Source organism: Schistocerca americana, chromosome 2 (genome assembly GCF_021461395.2).
Source record: "Schistocerca americana isolate TAMUIC-IGC-003095 chromosome 2, iqSchAmer2.1, whole genome shotgun sequence".
In the NCBI taxonomy this organism is placed as follows: Eukaryota; Metazoa; Arthropoda; class Insecta; order Orthoptera; family Acrididae; genus Schistocerca; species Schistocerca americana.
Genome location: NC_060120.1, coordinates 878,078,567 through 878,097,830, shown reverse-complemented (window position 1 = coordinate 878,097,830; position 19,264 = coordinate 878,078,567). Strand labels below are relative to the sequence as shown.

The following is a 19,264-nucleotide window of genomic DNA, read 5'->3' as shown; positions in this document are numbered from 1 at the left end:
TAGTTAGGTTTAAGTAGTTCTAAGTTCTAGGGGACTGATGACCTCAGAAGTTAAGTCCCATAGTGCTCAGAGCCATTTGAACCATTTTGAACTGTAAACGTCCTTGGTCGGTGTGGGATCATGGGGAACAAATTCATTGGTGCGTATTTTATCAACGGCACGTTGAATGGACGCCAATACCAAACGTTTTAGGAACAGGAACTACCAGTCCTACTGCAGGATGTTGCCGTGGACGTCCGACAACATACTTGTTTTCAACATGACGATTGCCCAGCGCATTATGCAACTGATGCACGGAAGGTATTACACCAAATTTACACTGGTCAATGGATCGTCAGAAGTGGCCCTATTAATTAGCCCACTAAGTCGCCGGATTTGATGTCATCGGATTCATTTCTGTGGGATTATTCAAAAGGTAGGGTGTACCAACGAGTGGCAACAGTCTGTGAAGACGTGGTCGACAGCATCAGAAACGCCTGCGCTAATATTCCCGCATGTTCAGTATACCTCTGCCTTGTGTACGGTCATTTGAAAAGCAGATCACTAAGTGTATTGAAGTTGGCGGTACTACGTTTGAGCACTTAACGCTAATTGGAAAGATAGAGTAGCCTTCACCTCGACACACGGTCACCGTGGCGCGTCCAGTAGTCCCCTGGTCGATAGGTCAGAGGAATAGAATGTTGCGAAAGGGTTTTCCGTTTAGAAGTTATGAAACACTGGCCTGTTCTATACTCGCAGCATGGAGGCGGGATCGCACGTGTCATTGTATATTCAAGGGTCCCAGAGTAGCGTGTTGCAAATTCTATAGCATTACAGCGCCGTCTGTGGTTAAAAAAAATAGTATACTTTACATAAAACGTGTGCAGCTTTTGCCGTAGAATCGTAATCTGCAATAGAAAACTGGGGTTTCCATTGTAGATTTAAAAGTTGCCGTGCCGTCCATGTGGGGTGGGCTGCTGGGTCGCGTGTGGTATCATTGGATGTGTCCCTCCGACACAAACAAATTGGAATTATTACTTTTTTACCCAGTAAGTAGTTTTCGAGATATTTCAATGTCTTCAGTGAAAATAAATCTGATGTATGTACTTTTGAGGTCATCAGTCCTCTGAGTAATTTGATGCGGCCCGCCATGTCTTCCTCTCCTATGCCAACCTCTTCGTCTCAGAGTACCACATGCACACAACGTCCTCCATAATTTGCTGGATGTATTGCCATCCGAGTCTTCCCCTACAGATTTTACCCTCAACAGATCCCTCTAGTACCATGAGAGGTATTTCCCGATGTCTTAACACATATCCTATCATCCTACCCCTTCTTCTTGTCAGTGTTTCATGTGTTTCATGTGAGTTGCATTCTTCGCCTGTTCTCCAGAGAAACCGAGAGAGATTGCACAGTAGTTAACACACTGGATTTACATTCGGAGGGACGATGGCTGAAATCCACATTCGGCCATCCAGATTTAGATTTTCCGTTATTTTCCTAAAGCGCTTAAGGCAAATGTCAGGTTGGTTGCTTTTGTAAATGTACTACCGACTTCATTAACCCTCTTTTCCTAATGCCCTCCTATGTACCGTCTCTAATGACCTCGTCGTCGACTGGACGTCAAACTCTAGTCTTCCTTTCTTTTGCGATACACCTCCTCTTTGCTAGTCTGATCTGTCCACTTAACAACTTTCTGTAACCGAACGTCTCATATGCTTCGACTCACTCTTTTCCGGTTACGGAACAGTTAACGATTCTATACACTGCTCTTCTCAAGATGAATATTCTCAGAAATTTCTTCCTAGAATTAAGGTCAATGTTTAATACCACTAGACTTCTCTTTCGCAAAATGTCCTCTTTGGCTGTGCTAGTCTGATTCCCATGTTCTCCTTGCATCATCCACTTAACATTATTTTGCTTCCTAGGTAACAAAATTTCTTCCTGTTTCGTAGCCTGGTATTTTTATGGTAAGTTTACGACTAATCTTATTTTGTATCTTGTCATTATTTTCGTCTATCTTGGGCTTACTCTCCACTCTGTGCTCAGAGGACTGGTAATTCCATTCAGTACGTTCTGTAATTCTTCCATGGTTTTAGTGACGATAGCAATGTCATCAGCGAATACTTCATTGGCAATATTCTTTCACCCTGAACTGTAATTCCACTCCTGAATCTAATTTTCGTTTTGGTCATTGCTTCTTTGATGCACAGATTTAAGAGTTCAGGGAAAGACTGCATCCTTGTCTTGCACCGTTTTCAGTTTCCGCCATTCGTTCTTACTATGTTATTCTCTTCTTTACTTAACTCTTCTTATAAATTTTATATATTAACCCTCTTCCCCTATGTTTAGAGAACTTCGAGTATCCTTCACCATTTTACATTGCCAAACGTTTCTTACTAGGCCTACAAATCTTACAAAGATGTCTTGTTTTCATTGTCAAGAGGTAAGTCACACATACCTCACTGGCGCCTTTACCTTCAGTAAAGAAAAACTTACGGTGATATAAGATATTTCCAGTTTTCTTTCCCATTCATTTGTATATATAAGGTGCAGAACAGGAAATTAGCTTTGTTTGGAAAATTACGTATCGAAACACGTAAATTTGTTAATTTTAGTGGTATGAAGTCTCTTCAGCCACATTTTCACAGTGTAAAAACAGTAAAATTTGACACGTATCGAAGGCAAAGCTTCCATTATCAGAACTATCGTACAAGACTCTCTAGAAGCATTCAACGTAAAAATACAAATAAAATATCAAAATTTCGTGGATAGTTTCCCTGCAAGTTCATTTCACTTCATTTCCCTCCTTAAGATATACTTCCACATCTTAAGAAGACACGTTTGCAAGGGCAGTGGCGCTGATATTTTAATATTTTATTTACATTTTTATTTCCATTGCTCAAATGTTCAAATGTGTCTGAAATCGTATGGGACTTAACTGCTAAGGTCATCAGTCCCTAAGCTTACACACTACTTAGCCTAAATTATCCTATGGACAAACACACACACCCATGCCCGAGGAAAGACTCGAACCTCCTCCGGGACCTATTTCCATTGCTTTTAAAGAATTTTGTATAATAATACTGATTATGAAGGCTCGACGTTTGAAGTGAGTCAGTTTTAGATTTTTACTCTGTGAAACCTGTGATTCAGTCTAAATTTTAACATAGATTGTAAAAACCACTATCTTGTATCCATCATGGATAAAGTCTTGGTTAAGCTCGTTACGAGTTCGCACAAGATAGCTGGACAAAGTGAACAAAAGGAATCCACAGAGGAGACCAACGGCTGGAAGCTGTTGAGGCGAAGCGTACAGTGTGCGAGGCGACTCCTAGCAAGGTCTGTAGCTGCAGCCGAAGCCGCGGCAAAGGCGGATGGCGCACATGTAGCGGGGCGGCGCAGAACTCCGCGGCGTTTGGCGGCGTGTGGCGCCGCGGGGCGATTGATCTCCAGCGGCGCGGAAGGGTGGCGCACACTGGCGGGGGCGCCGGGGGCGGCGAGCGGAGGCCCGCCTGTTTGCTCTCCCCGGGATTGAGCCAGCCGCCGACGCCTCTAAATGGATTCGAGGAAGTCGCCGCCACCGACTCAATTCGGCAGCGACGACTGGTACGCTGCGCCAATCGCCACGGCGTTACGGGATGCGCCCCAGAGGTCGCAGGGGATGACGGCAGGGGCCACGGCCTCTGCCAAACAGACCGTCTCAGGAAACGGCTTCGAATTTGGGAAGAGCCATTTAGAGCAGAGCTTTCTGACAGAATATCTGGGCTAAATGCCACAATGAAAGCACTCGTATTTTCTAACTTTCACGTATATGAGGTCACGCAGCTTAGACAGGCCACCGAGAATTAGCGAGAACCATTGGTAATAGATTGGCAGCAAACCTTTTACAGAATTAAAATCACTTAGGTTATTAGGCCGCGTCACATTTCTTCGAATAATCGTCGTTTCGACCCCTCTTCCGGCATCTTCTTCTGGATTATGTGGTGCCCACTGGAGCCTGAGTACTGTCAGAGACCAGTGTCGCCTTCTGTTAGAAAGAGCAGTTTTCCCGCCCTTGTGCTGCAGAAATGGGTACTGTTTAAAAAGCATGGGCTGCCATTGGTGGGCTCCCGTCATTGGAAAGTAAGAGAAGTCATCCCTCCATAATGTCAAAGATACGGGTTACCGGCTAAAACTCCTGTGGCTACAGTTGTAGGGCCAACGTTATTGGTCAGAAAGCGACTTTTCCTGCACTTATACTGAAGATGAGTTATTGGTCAAAATTCCTCCTGCTGCAGTTCGTGGCACCCCATCATTGGGTACAAGCGAAACGGGCGGAGTATGAGGATGGAAATGTTTATCCGAAATATTATTATCCGTAGAGGTGGTTTCCAGTCCGTTGTTTGTGTTGCTTGCACGCCGTGGCCTCCATGGCGTGGAGCCACGACACCTACGGCAGTCCTCTCTGTTAAAGTTACACGCGTTCTTAGAAATTTTAATCGCCCCTCGGGCTTTTCTTCTATAAATGTTAGTTTCCTTAGCCAGCACCGGCACGTTCTTGAAATCGATATCAAGGCCACAGCTGTCGGTAAAGTTCCGTTTCTGCCGATTTCATACTTTGTTACAGGCGCGTGTGCTCTTCGTGTTTCTTAATACGTTCTTTAACAGTCCTTCCCGCTTCCCCTATACATACTTAGCCGCAGCCACATGTAATTTTATATATCGCGGAGGGCGGAGCCAATCCGGTGCATCCATTTTCCAGCGGTAAAAGACTTATATTTTGTCTTCACTGAAGAAAGTTGACTGAATACCACTTTTCATTTTAATTCTGGTTGTGCGGTCAGTGACCCAAGAAACAAACGGTAACTTAGAGTGAGAGGGCGGTTTCTCGTCCTTCTGAATAATGTTACTTGTATTTCGATTAAAAGCCCTCTCAAATCCACTGGCCTTCATTGTCTTCTTCAAAAAAATACAACTCCGATGAAAAGCTGATGTCATCGCTAATACCGAAGGCACATTAAGACAGATTGTTGAGCACTGAACCCACCAACCCAGAATATTTTGTCCATGACAATGGCCACGAAAGCCTGCAGACTTACGTAAGCATTCTATGTTTTACATAATAGTTTAGAACGAAAGACATATCTGATGATAATCGTGCGGATCAATGGCGGTCATAAAACATAGAAAAAAAATTTTCCCGTCAAAGACTGCCACATTTTATCAATATAGAGCGGCGGTTAGCAATACTTCACAGCGGACAATTTGAAACATTTTCTGACGCACGAAAGTAATTTTTAACAAACGCAGACATCACCAGTAAGGGACAGAACGACTGTTGTAACCAATGTTCAGAACACAGCCACAACCCAAGTATTTGATTTCCGATTTTCTCCGCCATCTCTCTCCAGTCTAAGTCTATACTGTGACTCGAATGACTTCGCCATGGACGGGAGGTTAAGCCTTAGTCTTCCTTCTCTTCTTTTCAGATGCTCTTTTCCATATAGCCAAGACGTTAAAACGAAAAGATTTCATCTAATCATCATAAACAGTCACTGTGCTGGCGATGCCGATCGGTCCTTTTTAAATTTAAATGTGTTGCCACTTGAGCAATGAGCACTTGGAAGTGGTCCATCAGACGAGCGAAAACAGTCAAAATAATTCAGTTCTTACGCATTTTGAGTCTGTATTCAGTTCATTAAAATAATTCTTTAATCTTACAGCTGCCGAATTGCGACACAGACTTCGTTTTGACAAAAATGCAGCTACGATACTCATTTCTGTGACGTTGGAAAGGACTTCGATATAACACGGTTCAAACATAATAAACGAGTAGAAGGATAACACCACCAGAAAATCCTGTCCAGACACTAGGGAAATAGGTGTCGTTTCTGGGTCGCGGCCGTCGGCGAAAGCTGGTCGCTTTGTGAGCCAAAGCGTCTGTTTCCGTCCTCCAGGGCACGGGAAGTGTTCTCACAGAGGGAGCGAAGTGTATGGTTTTTGTTTAATCTAGTTAACGGGTGTTACCTGGCCCGACCAAGAGATATTAAAAGGGGATTATTTCCCACAGAATCGCCAGCCTTTCCAAGTACCCTTTGGGAGCAATACACGTGTTAGAAGAAAATGACCAGTCACAGTGCCTACTTTGAGCGCTGGAAGTTGTTTGATCAGAACGTCTGTAAGTGAAAAAGAAAGTTTTGGAGCATTGAGAAGCTGGAAAAATCGGTAAGGTGGTGTTCAGGCGTATTTCGGAAATCTGTGGTCATAGATCAGTAAAGCTGTTCTCTATGTGTGGAAGGTTCTGGAACTTCGGAAATGTTTCCTCTCGAGCACGTGGAAAATGTCTTAGTCTATTGTTTGTTTTCGTGGGGTTGCAGGGAGGGGGAGGGGGGCACGTTTACTTTTAGCGAGAATACGGACTGTTTAAGAAGAGGCCGCCTCTACTGCGTGGGGCAACGAGTAGGTGGAGAGGACTTCGCTATGCGGCACCAAACAATGCTTGTCTGAGGTGTCTCTCGGCAGCCATGTATTCAACTGCACTGTTTATGCGGACGATCTCGCCTTCGTTCTTCGTAGCTGTGTAGAAATCAGGGATGCACTGCCATGGGTTCCACCTACAGCGAAGCTTCTGGTAGCGGCCTTAACGTCTACAAATCCAGTGCCATGTCTATAGGTGCGGGTCTTCCTGCGGACACCTCTTCTCCAGTTTGTATAGCTGCTAGCATCCGACGCTTAGGACTCGATTTTGCAAGTGATCTGCAGCGCATGATTGCCCTCATCTCCTGGCACCTACTGTCATAACTACGAGCCTGGCTCCTAGATAATCATTTACGAGCCCTCGATCTTCTGCAACGGACACACTGCGTGAATGTATAGGCATCACATATCGCTCATGTGGCAGAGATACTTCCTATTCCACCGTCCATGGCCCGCCGCATACTAGCGGCATTGGGTTCATATGTTTGCCCCTTATTGCTGTTCGAGATAAGGTACAAGACCCTCACCCTCCCACTGTACAGGGGTGGTTTAGTTATGTCCCTGATAGAGCGATAAAAACCTTTCAGCGAGCTCTCAAATGGTGATGTGGTGCCTTTTGTCCTCTGTGCCTTACCAGCCTGCCACTCGAGACCCCTGCACTATACTCTCTCTCTCAGCCCCTATCCAGTATTCAGATGTACCGCCGCCCTTCTTTTACTTCCGGAATTCTTTCCTCGAACTGACTTGTGTCCATACTGCGATACTGCAGACGAAACTAACATCGATGGCTTTCTTCAGCAGCACAGATCACCGAATGTGGTTTGGAGGAAACAGTCCAACATCGACTGGCGTGCCGTCTGGCCTTCGGTGTGCGCTCTCTACTTTTCCACTGAGGTACATTCTGCATGATACCTTGCGGCAAATGGGAAGCAAGTGGATTTTTGGACACGCAGTTCGCTACTTCTTCGCTGCCGGTGAGAAAAATGTCCATTTTTGGAACTTCCTATAATGAACGCCATTGTGCATTTGTCTGCAATCCCAAAAACAAACAATTTTTCTCCGGTTTCTTGTGTAATGTCCCTTTTAACCCACTACCGAGTTGGTGTGTTACTGGAGGGAGGAGTTGATTCGCGCCTTCTCTGCTCTTGGAACCGATGTTTCTCTGATCACTCGGATATTCTTCTCTGGAAAACTACGCCTCGATAGTCTGGCGACTTGTCACTTCATCCTCGTCGCCACGCCGGTTTCCTGGTGTTCTTGGTGGCATTAATAAAATATGAAGAATTAATAAATAAATAAATCATTGACATTTTTCCTACCTTTACTACACTCCTGGAAATGGAAAAAAGAACACATTGACACCGGTGTGTCAGACCCACCATACTTGCTCCGGACACTGCGAGAGGGCTGTACAAGCAATGATCACACGCACGGCACAGCGGAAACACCAGGAACCGCGGTGTTGGCCGTCGAATGGCGCTAGCTGCGCAGCATTTGTGCACCGCCGCCGTCAGTGTCAGCCAGTTTGCCGTGGCATACGGAGCTCCATCGCAGTCTTTAACACTGGTAGCATGCCGCGACAGCGTGGACGTGAACCGTATGTGCAGTTGACGGACTTTGAGCGAGGGCGTATAGTGGGCATGCGGGAGGCCGGGTGGACGTACCGCCCAATTGCTCAACACGTGGGGCGTGAGGTCTCCACAGTACATCGATGTTGTCGCCAGTGGTCGGCGGAAGGTGCACGTGCCCGTCGACCTGGGACCGGACCGCAGCGACGCACGGATGCACGCCAAGACCGTAGGATCCTACGCAGTGCCGTAGGGGACCGCACCGCCACTTCCCAGCAAATTAGGGACACTGTTGCTCCTGGGCTATCGGCGAGGACCATTCGCAACCGTCTCCATGAAGCTGGGCTACGGTCCCGCACACCGTTAGGCCGTCTTCCGCTCACGCCCCAACATCGTGCAGCCCGCCTCCAGTGGTGTCGCGACAGGCGTGAATGGAGGGACGAATGGAGACGTGTCGTCTTCAGCGATGAGAGTCGCTTCTGCCTTGGTGCCAATGATTGTCGTATGCGTGTTTGGCGCCGTGCAGGTGAGCGCCACAATCAGGACTGCATACGACCGAGGCACACAGGGCCAACACCCGGCATCATGGTGTGGGGAGCGATCTCCTACACTGGCCGTACACCACTGGTGATCGTCGAGGGGACATTGAATAGTGCACGGTACATCCAAACCGTCATCGAACCCATCGTTCTACCATTCCTAGACCGGCAAGGGAACTTGCTGTTCCAACAGGACAATGCACGTCCGCATGTATCCCGTGCCACCCAACGTGCTCTAGAAGGTGTAAGTCAATTACCCTGGCCAGCAAGATCTCCGGATCTGTCCCCCATTGAGCATGTTTGGGACTGGATGAAGCGTCGTCTCACGCGGTCTCCACGTCCAGCACGAACGCTGGTCCAACTGAGGCGCCAGGTGGAAATGGCATGGCAAGCCGTTCCACAGGACTACATCCAGCATCTCTACGATCGTCTCCATGGGAGAATAGCAGCCTGCATTGCTGCGAAAGGTGGATATACACTGTACTAGTGCCGACATTGTGCATGCTCTGTTGCCTGTGTCTATGTGCCTGTGGTTCTGTCAGTGTGATCATGTGATGTATCTGACCCCAGGAATGTGTCAATAAAGTTTCCCCTTCCTGGGTCAATGAGTTCACGGTGTTCTTATTTCAATTTCCAGGAGTGTACACGTTCTTTAATACCTGAACGTGAGGAAACGGGACATGATGGGCAGACCTCGGGTGCGACTCCTGCCCACTTTACCCCGACCCCTTCCTTTGGGCGCCAGGAAGGTTTCTTTCCGCAGAAAATCAGTAAGCACAGCTTGGACCGAAATTTTAAACGCTTAGGTGTATGAGAAAAAAAAACTATAAATTAGACCGTAATTTTTGAGCCGCCAAGGTATTGTGGAGGCGGTGATACTGAGAATGTAAGACAAAAGTACACAGTGTAACTGAGAGAGGTGACAGTTGCAGTGGAATGTAAATCGATAGAAGAAAAAGGGGACCGTTGGAGAGAGACAAATACAGACAGCGACAGTGACAGGGCGATGGTGAGTAAGAAGGCTTCACTACAGGGAGAGGCGGAGTAAAAGGATTGGAATGTTCTCTATTAAAAGAGTGCGAATATGTTCGCATGTCCAAATTTTTGGTGAGGAGAGTGGATTGAGGAATCTGATTCCCCACTTTTCTGTTAGAAACTTTTATATAGGAACATATTTGCCTTTTTTATCCTCTATCTTGATATATTTCCTGTTTTGATATTGTTTCCCAGAGTTCTCTTCCAATGTTCAGGTTTTCCTTAATCCGATCCAGTCATCTGTTTCTGTGTCGTCGTATTACTAGTCTTTCCTCCAGCTCGTTTCTGTTCAAGTACTGTTTAGGAATCAGTTGAGCCGTGCTGTACTCAGTCTCTCAGTCAATGATTGAAAGTTAGTTTCGAATGCTTTTACCTTGCTGAAATCTGCCTTGTTAATAACACAGCACTCTTAGCTGTTTGTGATACTCGGTAGGAGACACGTTTTAAATATGGTCTGTTTGGCTCTCACAGGAATTCCCTTGTCCCACACAACGTTCCACACTTCATGAAAATCTTCAGATCTCTTTGTTACTATGTTCTATACTTCTAGGTTGACAGTTCATTTCCTTGACATTGTAATTCGCAGATATCTGAAAGCTAGCACGCAACTAATTCTTTCTCCATCTAGCATGAAGATGCTCTGAGGTGAGGACCTTAATAAAATCTTACACATGTCCATAACACAACACCTGTACAAAACACACTTCTGCTGTGTAACAACGTAATAAGTTAATAGGAAGTGGAATATACTTAAATGTCACGTGACGAGGGCCTCCCGTCGGGTAGACCGCCCGCCTGCTGCAAGTCTTTCGATTTGACACCACGTCGGCGACTTGCGCGTCGATGGGGATGAAATGATGATGATTAGGACAACACAACACCCAGTGCCTGAGCGGAGAAAATCTCGCACCAAGCCGCGAATCGAACCCGGGCCCTTAGGATTCACAACTTGTCGCGCTGACCACTCAGCTACCGGGGGCGGACGTGGAATATACTTGACAGTACAGAACTAAATTAACAGCGTTATTTTCAAAGTTTAAGGCTAGTTCGTTTGTGGAGAACTATTGAGTAAATTTTACCGAAACATCGTTTATTGTTTCCTTTGTTGATGCTACTTAGCTTGTTTCGCCTCGAAACAGAACTAATTAGGCCTCCTGACTGTAATGAAACGGCAGAACATTAACATAAAGCAAGAACAGAAGTGGCCCCTGAGAGGCTCCCATCGTAATTCTCCTCCATGTAGATAATGTGATGTCCCTCTATGTATCACTCGAGCAACCTAGGGTTGTCTTTTTTATTATTTACACGCCATTGAACGTGTCAGTACATGAAATTACAACACAAACTTAATAACTGATAAAAATAAATGTTTATGAACCCAAAAACTCTCAAGCCCTAAGTTTAAGCAAACGCATTCAACAATACAACAAGAATCAGCTTAATGTTTCAAGGAACTCCTCGACAGAATAGAAGGAGTGACCCACAAGGAAACTCTTCATCTTCTATTTGGAAGCGCGTAGATTACTACTAAGATGTTTGAATTCAAGTTATAGCTTACTGAAAAAGGATGCAACAGTATACCGTACACATTTCTGCACAGAAGTTAAGAAGTCAGATCAAAATGCAGGTCTGATATCTGTCGAGTGAAAACTGCTTATTCTTGGGAATAAGCTAATATTGTTAATAAGAAACGGCAGTAAGGAATATATATATTGGGAGGCCAATGTCAAAACACCAAGACTCGTGAACTGGGGTCGACAAGAGTTTCGTGAAATTACACCACTTATTGCCCGAACCGCCCGTTTCTGAGCCAAAAATATCCATTTAGAATGGGAAGAGTTACCCCAAAACATAATACCATATGACATAACCGAATAAAAATAAGCAAAGTAGACTAATATTCGTGTCGAGCGATCACTCACTACAGATACCGTACGAATAGTAAAAATGGCAGTACTATGTCTTTGAACAAGATCCTGAAAGTGGGCTTTCCGCGACAGCTTACTATCTATATGAACACCTGTAAATTTCAACTGTTCAGTTCCACTAATGATATGCTCATTTTGTGAAATTAAAACGTCAGGTTTTGTTGAATTGTGTGTTAGAAACTGTAAAAACTGAGTCATAGTGCGATTTAGCGTTAGTTTATTTACTACAAGCTATGAACTTAGGTCATGAACTGCACTGTTTGAAACCGAGCAAATGTTGCACACAACATCCTTCACTACCAAGCTAGTGTCATCAGCAAACAGTAATATTTTAGAGTTACCCGTAATACCAGAGAGCATATCATTTATATAAATAAGTAACAGGAGTGGCCCCAACATTGATCCCCCGAGGCACCCCAAAGTTGACCGTACCCCACTCAGACCCCACATCACAGCATTCTCAACATTGTGAATAATGACCTTTTGCTGTCTGTTGCTAAGGTAAGAGATGAGCCAATTGTGAGCTACTTCTCATATTCCGTAATGGTCCAACTTTTGGGGCAATATTTTGTGATCAACACAATCAAATGCCTTAGTTAAATCAAAAAATACACCAAGCCTTCGAGACCTTTTGTTTAAACCATCAAGTGCAGCTCAGAGAAAAGTGAATATAGCATTTTCAGTTGTTAAACGACTTCTAAAGCCGAACTGTACATTTGATAGCAAATTGTGTGATATAAAATGATCAATCATCCTTATATACACAGAGTATTCAATAACTTTTTCGAACACTTATGGCATAGAAGTAGGTCTAAAATTGTCTACATTATCCCTTTCTCCCTTTTTATAAAGCGGCTTTATTACTGAGTACTTTAATCGTTCACGGAACTGACCACACGTAAAGGAAAAATTACAAATATGGCTAAATACAGGGCAACGTGTGGAGCACAGTACTTTAAGATTCCGGTACACACTCCGTCATAACGATGAGAGTCCATAGTCTTCAGTGATTTAGTTATTGACTCAATCTCCTTCTTTTCTGTATCATAGAGGAGTATTTCAGACATCAATCTCGGAAAGGCATTTGCCATGAAAGTTATATGAATCCCTGTAGAAACTAAATTTTTATTTAATTCACCAACAATGCGCAGAAAAGATTGTTCAATACTGTACATATATCTGATTTATCAGTAACAGACATATTTTTACTGCGAACTGATTTTATATCATCGACTTTCTGCTGCTTACCGGACACTTGCTTCACAATTGACCATATGGTTCAATTTTATTCTGTGAATTAGCTATTCTATTTGCGTACCACATACTCTTTGCCTTCCTAATAACACTTTTAAGCACCGTACAATACTGTTTGTAATGGGCTACTGTAGCTTGATTGTGACTAATTCTAACATTTTGATTTAATTCCCGCTTTGTTCTACAAGATATCCTTATCCCACCATTCAGCCACCCAGACTGTCTATCACTGCTAGTACCCTGTTTAGAACGTTCTAATGGAAAGTAACTCTCAAAGAGCGTGATAAATGTGTCAAGGAAAGCGTTGTATTTATCATCTATGTTATTGGCACTATAAACATCCTGCCACTCTTGTTCATTGAGAAGGTTTAAAAAACTCTCTTTTGCTGTTGGATTGACTTTCCCACATAGTTTTTAATTAAACATGAGAGTTGTTTGAGTGCATCATGGTCTGAAAGGCCATTCACCCTTTTATTAACAGAATTCCCATCTAGTAATGAAGAGTAAATAAAAATATTGTCTATGGCTGTCCTACTGTTCCCCCGCACCACAGTTGGAAAAAAAAACACACTCAGCATCAGATCATATGAATTTAGGAGATCTACCAACATCCTTTTTCTTGCACCATCACATACAAAATTAATATGGAAGTCACCACTTATAACTAATTTCCGGTACTTCCTACAAAGTGAATCAAAGAGCCCTCTATAACTTGAGCAGAAATACTCTGATGTCAGAGTAAGAGACCTATAAACAACAACAATTTACTTAGTTTCGTTTCACTAAATTCAACTGCACCTGCACAACATTCAAATATCTGTTCAGTGGTGGACTCAAATGAAATTCTGTTTTTTTACGTACATAACAACTCCCCCACCCCACATGTAACTTCTTGAAAAACAGCCAGATAAACTATATCCTGGTAAAGGACGCCTCTGGATCGTCAAATTATTCGAGTGGTGCTCTAATTTACCAGTAATATCAGAGTCTACATCTATAGGCAGTTCACTAACTTCATCTCTAATACCTCTTATATTTTGATGAAATATTGTTATTTCTTCTCTACTTGGAAACATTAAATCGTCAGAAGGTATGCCCTTAGTTAGAGGGACTGCCTTTAAGCAGGTATACCTATCAGCTGACTTCAATCTTAAAAAGGTGCAGCTCTAACAGCAACTACTACATGAATTTTTCCCATGAGTGATCCCACCACCACCACCACCCACTACACTCTCACCTATATTTTGCCATCCTCCTCTTCCCATACCTATTGAAGTGCAGACCATGCCTAGTGGAACCCGATCTACTGGCACCACTGAGATGTGACCCACGCCCTCTGCCATCAGCACCCTCTCCAGCCCCACGTTTACGCGCCTAACTGCCGCATTAAGTTGAGGTCGAGTATGACACTGAAACAGTTGCACAAAACGCACATTAGTGCCACCAGTTTGAGTATCTAACTTTAGGTCACCACCTACATCATATTACCTGTCCCCATCAAAACTGTTCCCTGCTCCACCCACTATCAGTACCTGATCTGCCTTCGTAAAATTCCTACATAACTCCCTATGCTGTCAGTCACTTGAGCCAACCCTGCAATAGGCTTCACAATGCTGGTGACCTGGTACTTATTCCCCAACACTTTCTACAACTGCTGGCCCACACTTCTACCATGCGAACTACCTAGCAGCAGAACCTTCTTCTTTCTGTTAGACTTTGCCAATGACCTAGGCCTCCAAACTGGTGAGGACTGCAGCATGTTCCCTACATCTACAGCTCCACTAAACTCTGACAGTTGGTCAAATCTATTGCACATAAGCAAAGTATGTCTGAATACCTTATCTTCCTAGCTACCTCCTGCCAACCGCTAGATCCCATTCCCCACCACCCTTCACCCTTCTCAGCCTCTAGTTCCCCCTTTGCGCGTTGTAACTACACCTGAGGGGCACAGATCTCACGCTAATGCTCCTCTATCGACTAATTTCTACTACAGATTCTGCATTCCCAGGAGGGAGAGAATCTCGCTGGAATGCCCACTGGCTTCCCCACTGCATTACCTCCAGTGAAAGTACTTTGAACAAATCCCACACCGTAACCCACTACTCACAAACCAAAGACAGAGCCCACACTTCTCAATCATGGTAAAATTTTACGGTTACTGAAAAAAACTATACGTCTACGTTACTGATGTTCCGTTACACCAGTTGAACTATTTATAGAACTAACAATAGAGGCCTCGAAATTCTCTGTCTACTAAGAAAGCAATACTTGTATTAATACTACTACACCATAGCTAATACTAATACCAACAAAACTTCACAAAATTATTAGCTAAAACCAAAAATTCAAACGGCCATTGGAACCCTCAACGAAGTTAAAACACTGAATGAAAGTTTTACTGAAATATTTCACTGGAAACAATAAGAAACTTCAGCTGAAAACGAAAGCACGAAATATACTAAACGACTTCAAAGCACAGAACACTAAAAAACACAGCGAGCGAACGTTTCCAAGAGTATATTAAATCATTATTTCACCACAAACAGCTCGAAACACAGCTGGAAACTATTAAATTTAAAAATTGTATAATAGTGCGCAAATAAGTTTTCCAGTACTTAGCTTTATAACCGCTACAGCTGCAATGCACGCCGCAAAATGTAAACACACTACTGAGGCGGGAGGCTTAGACGAACGACGTAAGCACACTCCTACCTTTCTGCATTTTGCTCTTTGATAAAGAACTAAACCAGTATTTCCTGAACTACGTATTTCAACTAAAGTTAATTTCTGTAATAGAATATTATGACAGATACAATCAAATTGTTTAGACAAGTCACAGAAGATCCAATATCGATGATATTTTATCATTTAAAGATTTTATTATGGGCTCCGTAAATGTGTAACTAACTGACTCAGTAGAATGCTTCGAACAGTTTCTAGTTTTGTTCTTTCTTACTGTCAGCTAGTACTATTTAAACTAGGAGTTCCATTCATCTAACCTTCCCTGCACCTCTTGTTCTGTTTCTTCCCAGAAGGCTATGCCACCAGCAAACGCTAAAGCACTGAGATCACCATTTCCCAACTCCTTGATTCTTTATATAACAATATCCGTTAGTATAATAAAAACTAAGGGGAAAGTGCACTACTCTGTTACACTCCTCTCTCTCTCTCTGTCTGTCTCTCACCCTTTCTCTCTGTCTGTCTGTCTGTCTGTCTGTCTCTCTCTCTCTCTCCCCTTCTCTCTTTCTCTCTGTCCCTCTCTCCCTCTGAAATAGTCCGACGTGCAGTTACTCACTTGTACACCACTCTTGCAGTCTTCGTATAGCACTGGCACCTTTCTTGTCAGAGAGCTTGGAACCAATAGCTCATCTAAACACTCGAAGAGCTTTTACCTTGACACACTGTCAGAAGCTATTCCCAAATCCGAGAATACGATTATGAGACGTTTACTCTTGTGCCAATACATCTCCTTTAACCGTCTTAGTGCTGTGACATCTCCGCTCGGGGCCTCCTTCACGCACTCACACTGGAGCAGCCCAGGAGGAATCCGGCCGGAACCTATGCGACGACAGCGATAGAGGGAGACACTGGAGCCCTTCTGCAACCACATAGGGGACGGGCAGGCGGACGCCCTCGTCTCGTTCAAGACTGGCTAAATGCGTGGCGGACAATGAGAACCGTGCCAAAAATTTATGAACTCCTGCCGCCACTAGGACAGAGCTGCCAGGATGAACATGCGTAGGCATTCAACATCCGTGTTACCTGCCTTTGACAGCAAGAACGTGTATACATTCCAGTACCTCAAAGGCACTTGGAAGAGCTACACACAGCGCGAAGAATCTAGGCAGGGGGCATGTGAGAGAAGTCAGCTTTCTTTTTGGACAGCAGGGACGTACCTCGTAAATCACGGTTAACAGCAGACTCTGAGATGAAGCAGAAATATGACTGTGTTGAGGCATCACATAGAGATAGAGATTACAAAGAATTGTTGTGTGGCTGTTTTCACAACAAACTTGTGAATGCAAAAAAACATGGACAGAAGGTGCCACCAACACCGGCGAAACGGTGAGATAGACGCAAATCCCCGAGCCACACACCACCCAACTCAAGACTGAAAGTTTCCAACCTGCACATAGATGCGCGGTCATGCAAAGATGATCAGTCACTGGGCGATGTTGCAAACTGCGTCCGTCAATGACACTGCCGCAAGAGAAGAAGAAATCGAGGAATCGTTGAGCTGAAAGACGGATGAGGAGTGCAGGAGGCAGTCGGTGAGACAGCACAGAAGAAAGAGGAGATGGGTTCCCTTTTATCCATCAGCCACATCCGCCTTCCGACACCGTGATAACGCTCCTTGGGCTACGGCAACACACGGCAACCTGTCAACGTGAAGACCGTTCTGAGCCCTCGCTGAAGAGGCGCGGCACACCGAACAGAGTGGCCGACTCGCGCGACACACCTACACTACTGGCCATTACAATTGCTACACCAAGAAGATGACGTGCTACAGAGGCGAAATTTAACCGACAGGAAGAAGATGCTGTGATATGCAAATGATTAGCTTTTCAGAGCATCCATACATGGTTGGCGCCGGTGGCGACACCTACAACATGCTGACATGAGGAAAAATTCCAACCGAGTTCTCATACACAAACAGCAGTTGACCAACGTTGCCTGGTGAAATGTTGTTGTGATGCCTCGTGTAAGGAGGAGGAATGCGTACCATAACGTTTCCGACTTTGATAAAGGTCGGATTGTGGCCCATCGCGATTGCGGCTTATCGTATCGCGACATTGCTGCTCGCGTTGGTCGAGATCCAATGACTGTTAGCAGAATATGGAATCGGTGGGTTCAGGAGGGTAATACGGAACGCCGTGCTGGACCCCAACGGCCTCGTATCACTAGCAGTCGAGATGACAGGCATCTTATCAGCATGGCTGTAACGGATCGTGCACCCACGTCTCGACCCTTGAGTCAACAGATGGAGACGTTTGCAAGACAACAACCATCTGCACGAACAGTTCGATGACGTTTACAGCAGCATGGACTATCAGCTCGGATACCATGACTGCGTTTACCCTTGACGCTTCACCACAGACAGGAGCGCCTGCGATGGTGTACTTAGCGACGAACCTGAGTGCACGAACGGCTAAACGTCATTTTTTCGGATGACTCGAGGGTTCTGTTTACAGCATCATGATAGTCGCATCCGTGTTTGGCGACATCGCGGTGAACGCACATTGGAAGCGTGTATTCGTCATCGCCATACTGGCGTATACCCGGCGTGATGGTACGGTGTGCCATTGGTTACACGTCTCGGTCACCTCTTGTTCGCATTGACGGCACTTTCAACAGTGGACGTTACATTTCAGGTGTGTTGCGGCCGGTGGCTCTACCCTTCATTCGATCCCTGCGAAACCCTACGTTTCAGCAGGATAATGCATGGCCACATGTTGCAGTTCCTGTACGGGCCTTTCTGGATACAGAAAATGTTCGACTGCTGCCCTGGCCAGCACATTCTCCAAATCTCTCGCCAATTGAAAACGTCTGGTCAATGGTGACCGAGCAACTGACTCGTCACAATACACCAGTCACTACTCTAGATGAACTGTGGTATCGTGTTGAAGCTGCATGGGCAGCTGTACCTGTACACACCATACAAGCTCTGCTTGACTCAATGTCCAGGCGTATGAAGGCCCTTATTACGGCCAGAGTTGGTTGTTCTGGGTACTGATTTCTCAGGATCTATGCACCCAAATTGCGTGGAAATGTAATCACAAGTCAGTTCTAGTATAATATATTTGTCCAATGAATACCCTTTTGTCATCTGCATTTCTTCTTGGTGTAGCAATTTTAATGGCCAGTAGTGTATAAGGCGACGCGGCGCACAGAAGAAGCGACTGCCGCTGACTACACTACACGACGAGTGATCACCAATAATCCCCTTAATAACTGTGTCGTGTCCACATCCCATCAAATCGGCCCGGAGATTGGTTATTTGGTTTCAGTTTGTGTAAACGCTCTGAAATAAATACTTTTCTGTCATGTGTAATTCATCTAAGCAATCTGTTCCATTCATTCATCAACCCCTTAATGTCATAACCTTTTGCTTACGTTTTCATTTAATTATTGATGTCATTTAATTTTTGGCTTCCAGCATGAGGCGATCTCAATGGTAATAAAAATTAGAAGGAAGGTCACCATTGGGCGTAAATTTGATGATTTATTAAAAGCAAAATCGATTTTCGATCACTTAATGATCATCTTCAGTGCTTTAGCGTACAAATTAAAGCTCGTAGGCACTGGTGTCTAGTTATTAGCAGTAGCAGAAGCTATGAAACGATCACTATAACTCATGGTAATTTGCGTGTTATGTCGTAGCACACAGAATTTTTCAGTTCGCAACATTATGCTGTGAATTTTATGTGATACCACATAAAACGCAAATTAGCAATGATGTTGCTCCACGCTGCGCGTCAAAAATGTAGTGAGCTGAGTATTT

The 19,264-nt window shown here is 44.5% G+C and overlaps 1 protein-coding gene across 1 annotated transcript in view; it reads right to left on the bottom strand.

Moving 5' to 3' along the window:
• Positions 1-3,206: 3,206 nt before the first annotated feature.
• LOC124594518 (proline-rich receptor-like protein kinase PERK2) overlaps positions 3,207-19,264 on the bottom strand; it is a 69,887-nt gene continuing 53,829 nt past the window's right edge. The window contains exon 3 of the mRNA XM_047132891.1: positions 3,207-3,665. Within this exon, the coding sequence (XP_046988847.1) occupies positions 3,207-3,665 (459 nt within the window). The remainder of the gene's footprint in view (positions 3,666-19,264) is intronic.